Source organism: Homalodisca vitripennis, chromosome 6 (genome assembly GCF_021130785.1).
Source record: "Homalodisca vitripennis isolate AUS2020 chromosome 6, UT_GWSS_2.1, whole genome shotgun sequence".
Taxonomy (NCBI): domain Eukaryota; kingdom Metazoa; phylum Arthropoda; class Insecta; order Hemiptera; family Cicadellidae; genus Homalodisca; species Homalodisca vitripennis.
The window spans coordinates 73389332-73408272 of record NC_060212.1 but is presented as its reverse complement, the minus strand read 5'-3'; the positions used below and the strand labels follow the sequence as shown (position 1 = coordinate 73408272).

General features: G+C 31.6%; 1 protein-coding gene across 1 annotated transcript in view; it reads left to right on the top strand.

Moving 5' to 3' along the window:
• LOC124364445 (probable phosphorylase b kinase regulatory subunit beta) overlaps positions 1-18941 on the top strand; it is a 69917-nt gene that overhangs the window by 37717 nt on the left and 13259 nt on the right. Inside the window, 8 exon segments of the mRNA XM_046819941.1 lie at positions 1400-1659; positions 5104-5118; positions 6919-7149; positions 7864-8051; positions 9705-9820; positions 13988-14133; positions 16919-17051; positions 18219-18361. Coding sequence (XP_046675897.1) covers positions 1400-1659; positions 5104-5118; positions 6919-7149; positions 7864-8051; positions 9705-9820; positions 13988-14133; positions 16919-17051; positions 18219-18361 — 1232 coding nt within the window.

Genomic DNA, 18941 nt, shown 5'->3' with positions numbered 1-18941 from the left:
GTATTATTGCCTGGAAGGTTAGAAAGCAGATGGAGAAACATAAACAAGCTGACATTGCAGATGGCAGTTAGATTCATTGAACATTGAAGTATGATATATACAGGGTGAGGCAGACCATGATATATGTGTATTTTAAAGGTCTCTATTCAGTGATCATTGTAAAATAGTTTAAAATTATTTTGCTTCTTGTATACAGCAAAATGGTCAAAAATGTTGAAGTTGTATGGTTTCCCATTTTTTGCTGTTACCTCATTAAAAGTTCCAAATTTTTATCCAAGGTTACCAAAGAAGTAATCTTTCTAAAAATATGATTCAGTTTCCACTTTTCAACACATTTCCAAATTTTTTAACTATTCAAATTTAAACTCGTAAAATCTAAAAATTAAAATAGCAAGGTATAACATTTTTGTACCTATTAATAGCTCTCTTAAAAACTAAAACCTTTTGTATTTAAAGTTTGACTCCATCTTGAATGGTTGAGAAATAGCACAAAAAGAACTAATTTTTATGTTTTGTATCATTACAGCATTTTTAACTCCGGTATTTGCCGTAGGTTCTTACTGAATATAAAGAAAATTTTTTAAACATTTTCTCGTTAGTTACTGTAATTTAAGGCATTATTATTTCTTCAATTACCTCGGTCCAACAATTATGTTATTCAACAAACCTTATTTACAGTTGTTGGGGACTGTAATCTGTTCTTTTTTAAAGAGTTATGTTCTGGAACTGAAGTTTTCTATAGCCCTTAAGACTTCTTCTTTGTTTATTGATTGAACAGCAGTCCTGGTTTTGCATATTGTCCTCTCGAGTCATGAGCCTTGGTTCATAAACCAAGTTTTTTAACCTTCCCCACAATTAGTAATCCATGCATATTAAATCCAGGGAAATGGGAAAATCTATGAACTTCCTTATAAAACATATAATAGTTCTTCAGGAAAACTACTGACAATAAATATAATAGCATCATATAGCTGAAGATCTAAGCGATTGATTGATAATACACCTTCTGAACACTTATATCGAGGTTGAAATAATGTATATGGTGGTCGGTACCGATTACATTCTAACTTTTCTTTGATTAAAGTTCACCCAACAAATTTCTGAATTATAAGTACCACGTTTTGATAGTTACAGTACCATTCATTAGGAAAACACACATAAAAAATATATTGGGGTTAATATTTAGTTAGATGGTTTAATATGTGACATTTCAACTAAATTGTAATTAATGGCTGTGTAAAATAACTCCAAGTCAAGTAGATTCTAGAGTCAAGGTTTGGAAAAAATTGATTTTTAAATTACAGCTGTTATATCACATTGTATTATCTTCTGTACCAGTATCAATTCAAAATTGATTTGCAATAAAGATTCTAACAACCTTGATATTATTGCACTCTAGACCCATGTATTCCCATGTACTTCTACGTGAGCGAGGAGTGTGTGGAATACGAGAGACTGGAGCCAGGCAGTCAGCTTCGTTGTAACAGCTCGGAGGGGTCGGGTGGGGACGAGCCCCTGTACCTCTGGAACCAAGCCATGTTTGTGATCTCTCAGCTACTGACCACAGGACTCCTGCATATTAACGAGCTCGACCCCATCCGCCGATACTTGCCTTCGTATAACAGGCCACGCAAAGGGGGCAGATACTCTGCCTTTCAGGTACTTAACTTTGCATTATCCTGTCAATTAAATTAGGTACACGTTGTGGTTAAAATCAAACGTCATCTTTTTAGATATAAGTGGTTATACACAAAAACGTGACCGTTTAAGTGTAACAGTGATCTATAATTGCAGAAAAAGATCTAGTTTTGAGCATCAGATAAGAAATTGTCTTTTGTTGACCAATTTAGACTTGGACCAAAGCAGAGGAGTTGTAACCATATGATAATGCTCTAAGGTGTTTAACAAATAACATTTTTACGAAAATATCATTCATTAATATTTTAATAATATTAATATGTTAATAGCTTTTGCAACAAATGTGTCTCTCCAGCATTCTCTAATTATTAGGTAAAGTTCTAAGCTAATCTTAACTTTAGCTACATGTACATTCATATGCTAACTACACCTGAGAGCAGCAAAGAAGATGGTTAGTGTCCAGCCAATAGTGGCGTGGAATGTTGCTGTTGTTGCCATATCGCTGCACACTGGGCAAAACACTCTCATTCTGATGGCTTTGATTTTGTCAGAACATGTATTGGAATGTGTCTGATCATGTGTTTCTGTTTAATTCCGTTAAGCATAAGTAAGTATTACTGAAATCGATTACAATTTCCGTGATTAGGATAGGTTACAGTACATTTTCGTCGTTACTTTGATTTTGATTACTGTATACACTTTTTGGTTTTAAGATGCTGTTATCAATGTAAGTAAAATCTAGATATTCATTTTGAATAATTTGTTTAACACTTATTGGTAAGGAATTAGTGTAACCATATTTTAAGAAGTGTTATTGAAGCCTACAGCTATAAAAAATATCAAATCGTAAGAAATGCCGGCTCATGTAAAATTATTCTTTTGATGTTATTATTATTTATTAAAAGATTGAAGAAAATCATAAATAATTGGAAAAATTCATAATTATTAGCTTTTTAATATAAATTAAAATACAGTATATAATAATATGTAACAGCTTTAAAACAGCTGATGTATTATCCTTGTGATTTTTGTATTGGAATAATACAAAATTGTGAAAATTTTAAATAATTATGAACATCTTATTTTAACCCTTTTAGGACCTGACCAAAATTTGACATGTGCAAAGAAAAATTTTTCGTTTTTCTGGCCATGCTCCAAGAACTGTGCATATTAAAAATGTGCGATTTTTCAAGCGTTTGAGAGAAAAATCATATCTTCATAACTAATTACTGTACAGATTTGGTTTTAGGCTTAAAATGTTTATAATTAAACTGTTCATTGTGAAAAAATAAATTTAAGTCATTATATAGCAAAAAACAATTTAATTTATCTGTTTAAAAAAAAAGAAAAAAATGTAAACAATTGAGTTTGATCTTCAATAACTACCAAAAATAAGAATAAATTATTTGTGGGAAATGGTATTTATTCGTTCTACATATAATTCTCTATAACTGTACAAAATTTGAAAGCCCTGGAATAAAAAATAAAAAGTTTGTAAATGAATTAAATTTTTCTGTAACACTGGTTAAAAACACACTTTTCAGCATTAGCCTAACATACAAAACCTTATAGGCTACTAAGGATATTATTCGGTACTTTGGGATTATACCGACCACACCAGTATGAAGAACACAAAAATATACATTTATAGAAACAAACATGATAGAACGAAAAAACAACTCTTTAATTACAAAATTACAAACTTACAACGATTATCAATAATTGTTAATGGGGTCAGATTCCGTTATATGCCCCCAACGCTTAAAATTTTTTCAATGAACTTAGAACGTTATAAAATGATGTAGTTGAATAACAGAACTAACATTCCATCAATCAACAAGCGTTTCCAGGTATTGTGATCGGTATTGTTGTCACTGTTATCTTATCTTTCTCGAGAATCCCGATTACGGCAGGCCGCGCGGCATCACATGATTATTTAAGTTTTTTGCACGGTACATAAAAACAAGTTGTGTGTGTTTTTTCCAATAAAGAGTTTAGTTTTTGTGTTTGTAGAAATGCAGGGGTAAAACACGGAAGTACAACAAAGCGACGCACCAGCTGAACGGGCGGCGAGACTCTGCAATCACGTTATCTACTAGACCGTTCGACTTTGACCTCTGTCTGAGGATGGGGAGGGGTTTGCGATAAGACAATTCCTGTTTTATATTGACGAAATTTGTTCTACGCTAATCTAGTAATCAGTAGAAGCAAAATGTCAAATAACGATTCATGTCTGGGTGTGGTCGGTATAATCCCAAAGTACCCTGACAACATTACGATGCAACATGGCCGTAAAATATTTTTTTGACCAAGCTGATGATTCCAAAGACGTTTAAAATTTGATATCATAGTAAGAAACATACAGGGAATAGAAAAATAGTATATTTATTATATATAGAATATTAAAATATCTCTTAAAAAATATGAAAAGTCCGCCGGCGATAAACCAGACGGTTGGTCCTTTTCACATAGTTCACTGCCGGCGATAAACCAGACGGTTGGTCCTTTTCGCATATTTCACTGCCGGCGATAAACCAGACGGTTGGTCCTTAAAGGGTTAATATCGATACAACTGTATTCTGGCAATGCAATATGACAAATATTATAGAAAGAAAGTTAGTATACGGTTTACATAAAAATACAAAGTGGTAGTATTAGTTAACACAAAAAATATCTTTTCAGGATCCTTTTTTATATAACATCTAACTAAAAGCTCTCATATTTTCTCTGAGCGCCAAATATAAAGATTAATAACGTCACTGAGTCGAGTTCTGTGTCTGTCCAGTGTGAGGACAGTTTGGCAAAACAGCATATCTCTGGTTGGACGACGCTAAGTAGTGGGCCCTAGGAGCCTCAACTGTCTTCTTTGCTGCACTTGGGTATAAGGTGAAAGGATAACATGATTTGAACCATCTATCACCAATGATTGATTTTAAACAGAGACAATGTAAGTTGGTTTCAATTTAGTTTTTAATTGGAAACGATTAGCGCCACTTTTAAAACTCTGTACTTAGAATATTATTGTTGTAACTTCATTTAGTTCTAAAATTGGAGTTAGAATATTTAAACAATATGGCACAAATTATATCAGAAAAAGTTGTTAGATATTTAAGTCTAAGTTAGCTGTGAAAATCTGTTATACTTCACTTTATGACATTAAATATTTATTTCAAACTGTTCAGTTCAAGTGGATTGACCAATATGAATTTCGACAAAATGAAACCCTCTATTCTGAAGTAATAAATTGGTTTTATCAATAATACTTTCCTTTTTCCGGGAATGCAATGAATAACAGTTGTATGGGTTTTCATTGCTGAGTTTATACATAATCAATACAATCAAAAATTAATTTACTGGCTTTTGTAACCAAATCTTATTTATATGAAGAAATCCTAATGATCAAGGATCCAGTGTTGGTTTTATCTGACTTGTTTTATTTGTGTTGGTGCTTGCGGTTCTACACAGGCCAAGCCTCGGGGTGTGAGTATAGAGCTTTGCATGTTCAATCCTGCCTGTTGTAATGTCAGATCACGTCTTCAGACTTGGAATGACCCAAAGTTAAAGCCTGCTGACATGTCTGCACGACTTTTGATGTACTTGTGTTGATATCATTGTACTTTTATTGAATGAATTTAGGTAAAAAAAGGATTCTATTCTTGAGCATTTACACTTTTTTAATTTCTTGTGAAAATGTATTACCCTGGAACTGAGACTTCCTTTAAACTTCACTAGCATGATTGTCCATCTAATACATTATCATTCAATGTATAATCACACAATTTTTCTCTAGTAGTAAATGTTATGGGCAACGTATATAAAAACAAGGTTTGTTTACTATTCCTTGCTAAGAAAAATGTACATATTTCAATTTACTATTTAACATTTTCAAAGTAGCCATTTAATATTTGTTACCCATTGTGGTTATAATATTGTGACAAATATTGGGTAATTTTTTGAAAATTACAATTAGCCAAAACAGGTAAGAAGAGAATAACAACAGTGCAAACAAGCAATAGTGAATATACGAGATAGAGTTATAAACTACCCGTAATTGTTACCTATTTTCGAGTAGGGTTTACCTGAAGGATACAGTTTTCTTCCACATATTGCTTGTTTTCATTAAAATCATCAAAAACTGCAGGTTGTTTCTGACAGGATCTTTTGTGTGGTAGTAATAAAGACACAGATATCTTTAAAGGAATATTGTAATTTTTCTCAGCTATGTTCATGTAATTTATTTGATTTCTATATTATGTATATGGTCATATTAGCTGTAATATTTTTTGTGAAGGTATTAAACATGTACGGAACCATGTGTTAAATGTAATGCATGTTCAATTTCAGAAAAATGTTTATATGTTTTATAAATTATGTTTTAAAAGCAAGCATTTTTCAAACGCATTAAAAGATTTATATATTTATGTATGTACTTATCGTAATAAATGGTATACAATTGTATTTGAATCAGTTAATTATTTGTAGCATTTGATATTTTTTTATAAACACCATTTTTAGCTGAGTAACTACAATAATAAAAATCTGAAACTTAATTTTTATGTAATTTTATGATTAAATAATTTCATTCTGGTGTTACTTTATGTTAATGAAACAGCAAAAAATTATAATGTAGCAATTTATTTATCTCATTATAAATATTAACTTGAAAAGTATAGTATGTATTCATTTATACCACCTTTACTTTCTCAAAATCATAATTCGTATTACAGAACTGTTTAGTATATTTTTATGAATATAAATACACAGATTTGTTATACAATTTTGATTTAATATCCATGCAAAAATAATATGATATGAGTACATTAATAAAATTGAGAAAATCTTAAAAACTCTGAACCATTCTTTAATGATCACATCAGGATCTTAGTAGCGTTCACAGAATCAGAGTTTATTATAATTACCCCAATTATGGTACTGTATTTAGTTGCTATTAATACCCTTCTTCAATAATGAATAAAATATTCATAATCCAGAGTTTTTTAAAATAGTCAGACATTCTTGTAAGCTGGTTATTGACTTAAGTTATACATTTTACATTTTTGTATATTTATGTAACAAGAAAAAAATCAGTTGTTGTCTAGAACAAATCCAGCCAAAATATAGAGATTTTCTGTGATAATTACTTGTGAATCCACTTCTTCTCACAAGATAAGTAGTATTTGTTTTAAGCAAAATTCATCAAGTATGATAAAGTAACATATGGTTACATCTGAATTTCTGGGATTGTTATTTCAAAGGGTTTTAAATATGTTCCTGCGGTAGGGCACAGCCACAGACCTGGTGGTGCAGATTGTTCTGATAGCTGAGTCTATGCGGCTGCAGGCTATGATGGCAACATATGGCATCCAGACGCAGACACCACACGAGGTGGAGCCTGTACAGATCTGGTCGTCCAACCAGCTAGTGCAGGTGTACCAACATCTTGGTGTCAACCACAAGCTCCATCTCAATGGCAGGCCCATGCGACCCGTTGGAGCGTTGGGTACCAGCAAAGTACGTTCTTAGCTTTGTAACTGGCAAGGTACATGGATAGCTATGGGAACTAACAATCTACTTCAATAGATTGGCGATTAGTGAAGTTGGAAACTAGTGATGTACATACATACATTGAAAAGGTTTGGAGAGTAATGGTGTACATTAAAGTAATCAAATTTTAATTGGTTAATTTTAAATATTATGTATAAGTAGATCAAAGAATAGAATTATTGTACATTTGGTTTCTTCATGCCAACTCATCACTGTCTAGGTGTCTTGAGCTCTTTTATGTCATTAACGTAACTTGACAAAGTGATGAAAAGTATTTGAAACTCTTTCAGTGATTTTTTTTATGATCAAAGACGTTTACGTATACTTTCAAATCTTTGTACAATAAGCAACTTTGAGAAAAGTTAAATTGAAAACTTACATACATTCTAGAAGCTCTTTTCTTATTGGAATCCTGTATAAATTTGAAAACAAACACTCCAATAATATAATTTTTATTTTTGTGAGGCCTTTCCTGTTCAAGGAACAAATCTTCAGACGTACATAACTGAATGAAAGTGGTTCTGTTATGTGGGTCTGATGATGTGTTACTTGAACACGAAATGTGTCACAAAAACAAACATATTATTGGAGTGTTTGTTTTCAAATTTATATATGAAATCTTAGAAAAAATGGATGCATATAGAGAAGTATATAAAATATCTTGTGACTGGTGACCACCAGGTGTACCGTGTGTGTGGGATGACAGTACTGTGCTACCCTCTGATATTTGAGGTGTCAGAGTTCTACCTTTACCGGGACATGGCACTGCTGATTGATGACATCAAGACAGAGCTGGCCTTCGTCAGCCGTTATTGGAGACTCTCGGGACGACCCACCGTGTGCCTGCTCATCCGGGAGGAACACATGAGGTCTAACCTACTACTATTACTGTAACAGCACAAGCACAGTCTGAGTAGGAAATTTGTTTGATGACATCTCATTCCGTATAAGAGCCGGCTGAACTGGCAGCGATCTTGATTGTAGCCGTTTTAGAACAATGTTGAACACTTTTAAACCCTTATTTTTAGTTGTAGAGATAGAAGATGTCTCTTTTGAATATGTAAACAATACTTATCCAAACATTTTTCAGTTCTTAAATTATTTTAATTTGGTATTTAGATAAACTCAACTTTTTTACTTTTTTGTGTAAATATTTAAAGTTATACATTTAACAAGTAAAAAAACGTTTGGATGCCTATTAATCACATCTTTATTGTACAGTTTGTTTCTCCATCCTAGCTCATTCATTGTTTAGTCTTAAAAGTGTTTAAGTTTAACATTGTTCATATGGGCTAAAACTCAAATTTGTTTCACTAGAGCCGTCCATTAAGCACTGAATATGTCATTCATGGACAAGTTATTTATCACTGTACATTTGGTGTACCTTTTTGACATAGAATAGTGATCATGATGTCAATAAAAATTTTTTTTGATAATCAAGAATTATGCTAAAATAACAGCAGTTTTATTTGATAAAAATCTCTAACTTATAATATACAACATATAACTATTTATATAAGTGTGATTTTTAAATGCATGTTGTTTTATACTTTCGTTTTATAAAATAATAGACACTTAAAACAATTATTAAATTAACTTTATTATAGGATGCAGATTAAATGTTGAACAACATACAACTATAGTCTCATATACTAGTCACTGTGGGGTATAACTGACTGACTAGCTACTATAGTAACCGAAACGGCTTAGGAATGGCAGGAATGGACAGTGATAGATCTCAATGTGGGAAAAATAGCTTTGCGAAACAGCGAAGCCAAGGGTCTCCATTTTCCTACCTCTCAAATGTTACAGTATTATAATTTGTCAATATTATGCATGTTTAATTTCATCTACAATATCATAAGACATATACAATACAACATTAACTTTATAAGCACAATATAGATAAAATTTTGCTTCCGTTTAGTTGTTGTTTTGTCTTTATTAATGATTTAAAAATATTAAATTATCATATTGTATCAACAGAACACATTCCTCACAAGGTACATGAAGTTTAAATAAATGCAACTGCTACAAAAAGCAAGTCTAATCTAAATTATTTTATGAGTATAGAGTAAAATAAAGACCAAACCATGTAAAACAACAAATGCTAATGCATGACAGGCAAAAAATTTATTTTTAGTCAAGCTGTATGTGATGTCTCCATTAATGAATGATCTGAAATTCACAGAAGCCATTTCGTAAACCACTGTGTATGTTTCAAAATTGTTTAAACTTTTTTTATTTATAATTGAACACACTGAATAAATTAGTGACATGTTTTTTCAGTTACAACAAATTGTTTCTGTTGTTTCATCATGATCAGCAAAATTCATAATTAACAATATCAACTATGGAAAAGACAAATCCTGTTACTATACATTAATGTGTATACAATTAATGTATATCTCGTATCTGCCTGTATAATATCTCATGACTAAAGACAGTAAACATACAGTACAGAGGTGTTCAATATATGTACTAGTTGTATATGTGGGTTAATATTCTTTTATTCTGCGTAGAGACCCCCAGTTCAAGGAAATGCTGGACCTCATGGCAATGCTCAAGAAAGGCTACTGTGATGGAATTAAGGTTCGCATTGGTCGACTTCAGAACCTTATTTCTTCTTCCTGTATTGGTAATTTTAAACAATTACAATGTGTGTAATGTCCTTTACATTGTTTGGTCTTTTGCATCAAAGCAATTTACTAATATGTCACTTTTAAATTCATGTACTTGAAAAAGTAACTTTTACGCAATGATTTACAAATTATAAGAAATGTGTGGTTCGATAAAAATTAATCTGGTTTGATCTAATGACCTTTCTAGCATAAACCAAATAATATAGAATTTTAACTCTGCAAACTTGCTCTGTTAAAACAGGTTTTTTAGTACTAAAAATAATTTTTGTTTAGTTTTATTGATATTGGTTGGCAGAAAATTATAATAAAGGGTTAGGTTATATTGGTGCCTAACTACTGTTAAAAGAAGAGCATGATTTGTATTTTTTTAAATCTGATCATCAGAATTAGATCTCAATAACTAAAATGGGATTTATTAATAGAAACCAGACACTGACTGGACTTGGTAAATATGTGAAAAGTATAAAATTAAGGTCTTAAATTCTTGTTGCATACATTACAACAGTTTGTGAGCAATTAGTTAATGGGTTTAAATTTCAAAATAATAACCAAAAGACTGTAATCAATATATGACAATGAAACTTGTGACTATTATACCTAAACTTATTAATTCTTTACAGGTTAGAAATTAACAAGCAAAATAATGAATCAATAACATTTATTCAATTGTAGCATGATTATTTAGTGATGCCTAATATATTTATTGCTTAATGTATATACACTAAAAATATGTATTCATTATATCAGAAACTAATTTAAATTATTGTATCACATACAGTTTGGTATTTATAAAATATAATTATATTCAAGTGTATTTTGAACACTTAAACATTAAAAATTGCATTTAACATCTTATGATTGTTAACATGCTGTCAGGGAACCAGGAGAACACACCTAGCTGATCTTGTCTATATGTATCGCCTGAGTTGCTTCAAATATTGTAGGCACTAACTTTGCCTTGTTCACGTACAACGTTAGATTTGTAAGATAAATTTTACTGATATGTTATAAATCTTCTTTGAAGTTTGTTATTGATTCGTTTAGGATTGCATATGTTTACCATCGTTATATAAGGTGTCAAAAAGAATTTGATGTTTTAGTTTTTTTTTTCATCTGAAAAAGAGGATAGATTTAAATCCTCGAAATGTATGTTTTGTAACTTATAATGATGGGAAAAGTTCTCAATTCTACCATTCCTCTAACAATTTTTATTGAGGAATATTTTGGAAGGTCCTAGGAATAAAGGTACCATACCATACCACCTTGGGGGACAGGCAAAGCGTATTAACATATTGACACGTTAAAGGTTTGTCTTGAAAAAATATGTCCAGATGCAATCTTACGTAATTTATTAAAATACTAACTAAACCATCATAACAGAACATAAAAACTAAACTTACTCCACTTAAAAAAATATTTTTAAATTAGTATTAAGGCTGTTCATCAAAAGGAACAAAATGCAGTACCATTTTATGGCTTACTCTCATTTACTAGAGGCTAATAATTCTTTTTTTAATAAAGTTTTTTTTTTTTTTTTTTAGTTATTATTTATTGATTTTAAAAGACAAACATAATATTTTATATTGTTGAAATTTTTGTTTGCTTGTTGGTTTTGATGTACATTGAATTTATTTAAATAAGCTGTAATAAATGCATCTCTAACATGTTAGGTAAATAGTTGTAAGTGTAATATTAACAATCAGGACTATATCACACACAACTTTGCATAAAAATTATGAATGAAACGTTGACTTCGTGAATAAAAGCTTTAATTTAACTCAATATCTACAACTCTTCTGCATTGTAACTTTTTCATTTCAGTATTGTTGCAAAAGGGATTTATTCTAGGGTTTACTAAATATTACATTTTGTTTAATTACTAGGTTTTCATATCCTTATGTAACACGAATTATAATGATATAAGTTTCATTATTATTTAAATAAGCATTAAATACTGTCTGTCCCATAATTGCATTGGACAAAGATATGATAAGCATCTGCGCACTGCAGACAACCATAGGTGACCGGGTTTATTGTATTGTTTCTTTCTTTGTAATGTGATTTTTGTGATTATTTTGACATACCAGTGTCCTCCCCCACCCCGGATGAGACGCCTTTGGTTCTAGATCTCTTTGGGTTTCAAAGATTTAACAGTTAGGCTACATCATACATGTATATCATATCTTGGACATAAACAGTTAGGCTACATCATATAATTATGATATATTATGGACATCAACAGTTAGGCTACATCATACAGGTATAACATATCTTGGACATTAATAAATTGAAGCAATGCCTTGAAACCTACTTTTGAATGCCATAGAAATGATTTGTGTCTATATTTTTCTTTATAAATTACTGTAGTGATTCAATTTCACAGCATATTTTAGTCTTCATCATTTCTATTTTAGTGTTTCTGTCTTGAAAATATAACTTGTATGCTAAATACTTTTACTATAACATGCATGAAAATGGTACATGTTTATGAAATAAACAAAGAAATTAAATAGCTATAATAGCAGCAGTCTTTAGATTCATTTCTTAAGTAACAGATTGAGTTATCCCATTTTTTTGGGTTATGTTATTTTATTGTCAAGCATTGTTTTTTTTACAGGTCTATTGTCTATTTTTTTTGCCTGTAGTTTTTCATTTGTTGAATGGATATGGTAAAAACCATTCGTATGAAATGTATAATGTGTATGAGTGCACACATGGTATCAGACCATTTCTGATTGTATTTTTGTGAACAATTTCACATTTTTATAATATTATATTACGTTGTTAAATCTTGTGTTTTTGGATTATGATCTCTGATAAATATAATATTATTTCTTTACAAATCTGCTAAAACAGAATTTTAAAATTATGTTTTGCTATTGTTATACAAGGTGGTATCAGAAAGTTCCCACATTGTACCTGCCATTATTTTTGAACATGACTGTACTAGCTGGCACGCCAGTAGCCTCTGCCTCAATAGCCACTGAGTCATTGTGTTGAGTTTCGTTGTTGTGAGTGGTTTGTTATGTCTACAAATTGTGTTTTGTTGTTGTGTGTTATTATTACGTAGCAGTTTTTGTGATGGTTGATAAATTCAACAGGCTTGCATTAAGTTTTGCTTTAATCTTAAGAAATTACCAACGGAAACTTTTGCAATGCTTCAAGAAGCTTTTGAAGAACATTTGCTGAGCTGGGTGAACACGGGTTTTTAGTGGTACGCTCGTTTCAATACTGGCAGAAATTCAATTGAGATGATCATCATTCAGGACCAAACAGATGAAATTCAGTACCTTATTCATGATGACCATTGTCAAACAATAAATTATTTATGTAGTAGTGTCAGTATTAGCTATGGAAGCTGTAAAGAAATTTTAACCAAATCCTAGGCATGCATCGCGAGTTGCCGCAAAATTTGTGCCTCGACTTTTGACTGTTGATTTGTGCAATGAACTAAAAGGGACATCTGAAAATTGCTCCACATTCATATTCAGGATCATAACTGGTGATGAAAGTGGGTTTTACGATTATGATCTAGAAACAAAACATTGTGTTGGTTAGATTTATGAACCATTACAAAAATCGCTACATAATGATAACACACAACAACAAAGCACAACTTGTAGACCATAACCTAACCACTCACAACAACGAAATTCTGCACAATGACTCAGCGGCTATTGTGGCAGAGGCTATTGGTATACCGTCTTGTTCAGTCACGTACAAAGAAAAAATACGGTGACTAACAGTCCAGGAACTTTCTGATACCACCTTGTATTTGTTTTGAATAATATTAACTTTAGAAATAAACATGTTTCCAACAGGAAAAAATATTAAAATAAATCTTAACTGATCAAACTCAAAGTTAAATATGTTTACATTTATTTTTTTTAATGTTTATTTTGAGTATTATTTTTATAAGGTAGTATTGTTAATAGAATGATGGCCCAAGAATTTATAAACATATTGTGTATAGTACATGAAGCCGTCATAAGTACAACTCCCTGTGCATAGATTTTACTAATTATTCACAACATCTCCATTACAAGGTGTGTAGAAATAAAAATAATATGTTATATGTAAAGGCTATGCTTATAAACATTTCTTCATGTCATGAGAAAAGTAAGAAACAAAACCATAAAATTAACATAATTGTTTGATTGCAGAACATTTGGACTTCATGAACACTGTGGACACTTCAGAGATGACTTTCAACCAGTTCCGCCAGACGGAGCATGACTATATTGGCTATCAGAGCTTAACTGACGTTCCTCGTGCTTCGGTCTATACAGAAGAGATGGACACCATCACGGCAAGTACAGTTAGCTTGTTGTCTCAATAGACATTGTGTTACTTGCAGATGTTTCTGTTTAATTTAGATACAGTCATCAGAAGGATCTTGAAGTTCTTTCAAGTCTCAGTAGTGTAACTTAGACTATAGCCAGCTTGAAAGTTAATGCTTATTACATCAACAATAAGCATCACACAGTCAGTTTTGGTCAGTTAGTTAATACAGTTAGCATGATATTTATGTGGTTCAAACTCTTTAAATCCTGTTTTAATTTTTTGCTGGGGACATGAGAGGCTTACTAATTGCGGCAAGTAATTATCATTTTTCATCAACCCTAAAACTGAATTTAACTGGCCAAATGTAGAAAAAATGGCTGAAACTGAATTCCAGTCATTATGTGATGTGGAGGAATTTGTAACACTTGACTGTAATAGAATGGACGTATTCTTGATGAAAGAATTGAAAACTAAGCAAAATGTAATGAGCTTAGCTGCAATAATGTAATAAAATAGGAAATACTTTGAAATTAATTCTTATATACTTTTTATAGATAATATTCTTTATTACTTCATCACCAAGAGTGGTATCATTATAAGTTTCCATTAAATTGATACAAAGGGGTTATCTCATTAAAAGAAAAATCAGTTAAAAAAGTTCATCTTAACAAATCCTTTTTTTAAATGAAGTTAAACATACCCTATGTACGAATTTATGATGTTGCACCAACTTGTCATGAATCATTCCAATGAGGAGCTGAGGAATCGCTAAGCTGAGTGATTTAGAAAATAACTTTAAAAAAATCAAGTAAATTTTTGTTACAATGTTATTTTTATATTATTGTCCACACTTTAATTTACTGTTCTACACAATTTCCATCAATATTAAGTACATATCTTAAAACTATCTTTTGTGTACTGTTTCTCATAGAAGATTGCCAGCTAATTTAACAGCAACTGTAATACAATCTATTTGACGCTATTGTATCATTAGCACTGACCTTAAAGATGCCTCTTCTGATGAGAAAACAAAGGGCTAAATTAGAGCTGTTTGGGAGATTATAAAATTGGCCTTAGTAAATATCTGTGGTGAGATGTTGGCTTTATTTTGCTGCATGTGGACCAACATTGTCATACAGTAAAACATGATTCTCAACAGTTTAAAGATTGAAATTAAAATATCATAGAGAGAACTACAGTACTTGAAAATTAAGGAAACCCCTTTCACAATGAAGGCATTGTCTTCATTTTCACTTTATCATTAGTGATCATTGAGAAACCCACTCTGTTTTTCACCATGAACATTCATTCAATCATCTTTTAAAGCTCTTACCCAGTTGAATGCCATTTCATTGCTCATAATGTTTTGTCCATACACTTCACAATTCTGATGGTGAATTTCAACTGCTTATATGCCTTTAGCGCCCAGAAAAGAAATAACAGTACGTACTTAACATTTTAGTGGGATTCTCAATTGACCAGGGGATTTAAATATGCATTAACAGATGTAAAAACGAGTGAGTGATTATTTTCTAATAATTGATGAAAGATTTTTTATTAGTTATAATACATATAAAAGACCCAAACTTTTATACATATATTAATATTTATTTTATTTTACTTTAAATTAAACAAATCTTGTACTTTACTCAGCTGATAATTAATTTGAAGTGTTAAATATTTATATTATTCAAATTGTTGTTTCACACCTGACGATGGAATCTTTGATGTTGAAAGGCCTTGTGTATAGAAATAAAATTATTGGATAATTGTGAATTTTCTTTCATCAATTATTAGAAAATAGTGCATTCCAATAAGAAGAGCTCTTCCTTCAATGATTGAGTGATTGCTTATGTGGTATGCTAACAGTAGGTAGACAGTGTGTAAGCGTGAGAACTTCAAAACAGCACTTACTAAAAAATCACGCCTTGTACATTTTGTCACACCGGTGCTTCCACTGTTTGAAACATTTTTTGTAATCATCTTTAGAAATGGCCGACAGCTTCTCTCTCGTTTTGTTCTTTACCTCTTCAATGGTATCAAATCTTGTCCTTTCGTGCCCCTTTTTATGTGTGGAATTAATAAAAAATCACACTGGGCCATATCAGACAAGTAAGGTGCACGGGGCATCAAAATTGTCTATAGGCTATATGTGCAAATACGTTGTCATGGTGGAAGAACCAACTCCTGCATGCCAAAATTTGTGTTGTTTTTGCCGAACACTGTCGCACACTTCTTAAAATTTTCAAATATAAGGTTTGATTGGCAGTCTGACGTGAGGGAACGAATTCCAAATAAACTACACTTTTAGCATAAAAAAAGCAAATCAGCATGGCTTTAATGTTTGATAACAAATTTATGTTTGGCTGAGGTAATGATGTCTTTCATTGACTTGACTGTCGCTTTGTTTCTGGGTCATAACCATAGCATCTTGACTCATCACCAGTAATGACCAGCCTCTGACAGAAAATCTGGATCAGTCTCCAGCTATTGTTTCAAAACATGTTATGTTTCACTTCTTGTTCCTCTTGATTGTCAATGAGGAAGAGACTTGGCAACCCTCTTCATTCATTTACAAATATGACTGAAAAATGGTCTCCCGTAATACCCTATCCAGGAAGGCCAGAGCCTTTTACCTGTGTTAAAATACATTAATATCTATATTGTGCTCTGAATCTTTAAAAGATTCAAGATTAAATAAAGTAAATTCAATAACTAAGACTATGGTTAGTAATGATACACCAAAATCTTTATAAGGAATGAGCCTTATTAATTGGTATAACATGAAGCATTTCTTTTGTAATTTCTAGAATTACGAAACCAAACCCCTGTATGAGGTGTTAGATGCCATCAGGAATGCCACTGGACTTCATGCCAAGTGCCAGCTGTATGGAGTCCTGCTCAAACGGGAAGGACCAGAGTATGAGTTCAATGGTGCAACAGGTATGTTAAGATAAGATTATCTCAAATATCCTATTATAGTTATTAAGGTATGTCAATTACTTAAATGTTCTAAAATAATTGATTTAGATAATTTTTCTCGTGCTAATAACTATGTCCAAAGGTTATATTTGTTTGTACTTGTGGTTCATAAATACATGTCTTTAAAAAACTGATAATTACTTATGCTGTGAATTGTTTAATTTCATTGCATAGAGTAATATTGATGTAATTTGCTTAACTGTTTCAGTTTTTAATACATTAAAGCATTCTTTGTTTAAGTTAGGGAAGGGTTTTGTTTTTCTAGTAAGGTGAAGGAAATCTGACCTTTTTTTATTTTTTTACTGATGTATTTACTTTTGTACTTTTATTTGCAGCTAATTTTTTTTTAAGTGAGACACATTTTTCTATTTATAAAATTCTTGTAGGACATAGTGGAAGTAATATATTCTTGCACATACTCTTTTAGGTTTGTTTGTCTAACTTGTTTGAGGAGCTTTTATTACTAGAGTAACTTAGATCAAGGATCAGGACTGTTCGTTTACTGATGGCAGTTATAAAGCAGAAGTTTGTCTGTTTCTCCTAATTAAAGTAAATGAGAGAGAGGTTTTATTTTTAATGCTAAATGAAATTTTGACAATTTGTACAAAGTTCAATTGAAATTTGGATTAGTATTTATAATTATGAGTTCCAGTTTTGTCTCAATAATAAGTACTTTATATCACGTTTAGATTTGTCCGGATGAGATATTGTGAGTTAGGTGTTTATCAGTTTGTAACGTACCTGAGAATGATGGTAATCGAGTTGTGGACTCAATATATTAACAACATTATGATGTGATGAATCAGGGGATTCTGGTGGCAGTTTGGTAAATAAAGATGTTGCTGAAGTTGATTATATTGAACCAGAAACACGCTACTTAATTCTGTGATTTTCTCGTTGGCTACAAGGCCAATTTCAAAATATTCGCTAGTGCTCAGCTTTGCTAACGCTCAGCCAATAACCAGTATTGAATTCAGCATCAAGAAGCAAGATCACAATCTTGTTTTGTATCGATCCATCCTTACTTTTGTCAATAAATACAGTTTTTAAGTGTTTTAAAAAATATGTCTTTTACTAAAATGATACGTAACTTTTCAACATGCCCTGTACCTTGGTGTTGTGTTACAGTGGAGGAGCACCTTAAGTCACTGTACCATACAGCAGGGTGTCTGCACTATTGGGTCGCTGTGCGATACTGTAGCAGTCTCCTACATCACACAGTGGACAGCATCAGTCCCTTCATCACCACAGTGCTGGTCAATGGCAAGGAGGTTAGTAATCAGGCTTTGTTCTTGGGAGTTATCTGTAGTAGTGCTCTTCATTTGAAAAAACGTTGATTTGCATTGTATGTGTAGTATATATAGTAGCTCCTATAAAAATCTCAACTTTTTCAGGGTGACAACTTCTTGAAAACTTTTTGTTTGTGATACAATCTTCTTACACCAACGGACGTCTCTCCTCTTCTCCTCTCCCTCTCATGGTTCTTGTGCTGCAGGAAATGGGTGTTGTATGATCAAAATTTTTAAATCGGAAATATATAAATTTAGTGATTTATAGAGTAGAAGTGTCTAAATAGTTTGAAATACATTTTTTTAATGGAGCCCCTTAACATTTAGTTTGGGCTTAACAGATTCCAAAAAGCTTAACCAACTCAAGCCTTACACTAACTTGGCAACAAATGATGAGGAAGTAAAGCACAAGTTATTTTTATGCAATGACTTGTGCTTTTGCATTGCAGCACAACCACTATGTTCTTGCAGAATTTTATTTATAAACAAATAAGCCATGAGTCGGTAACACTTACAGATGTACAAGTACATATCCCATATTAGTAGATGTTTTGTTTTCCAG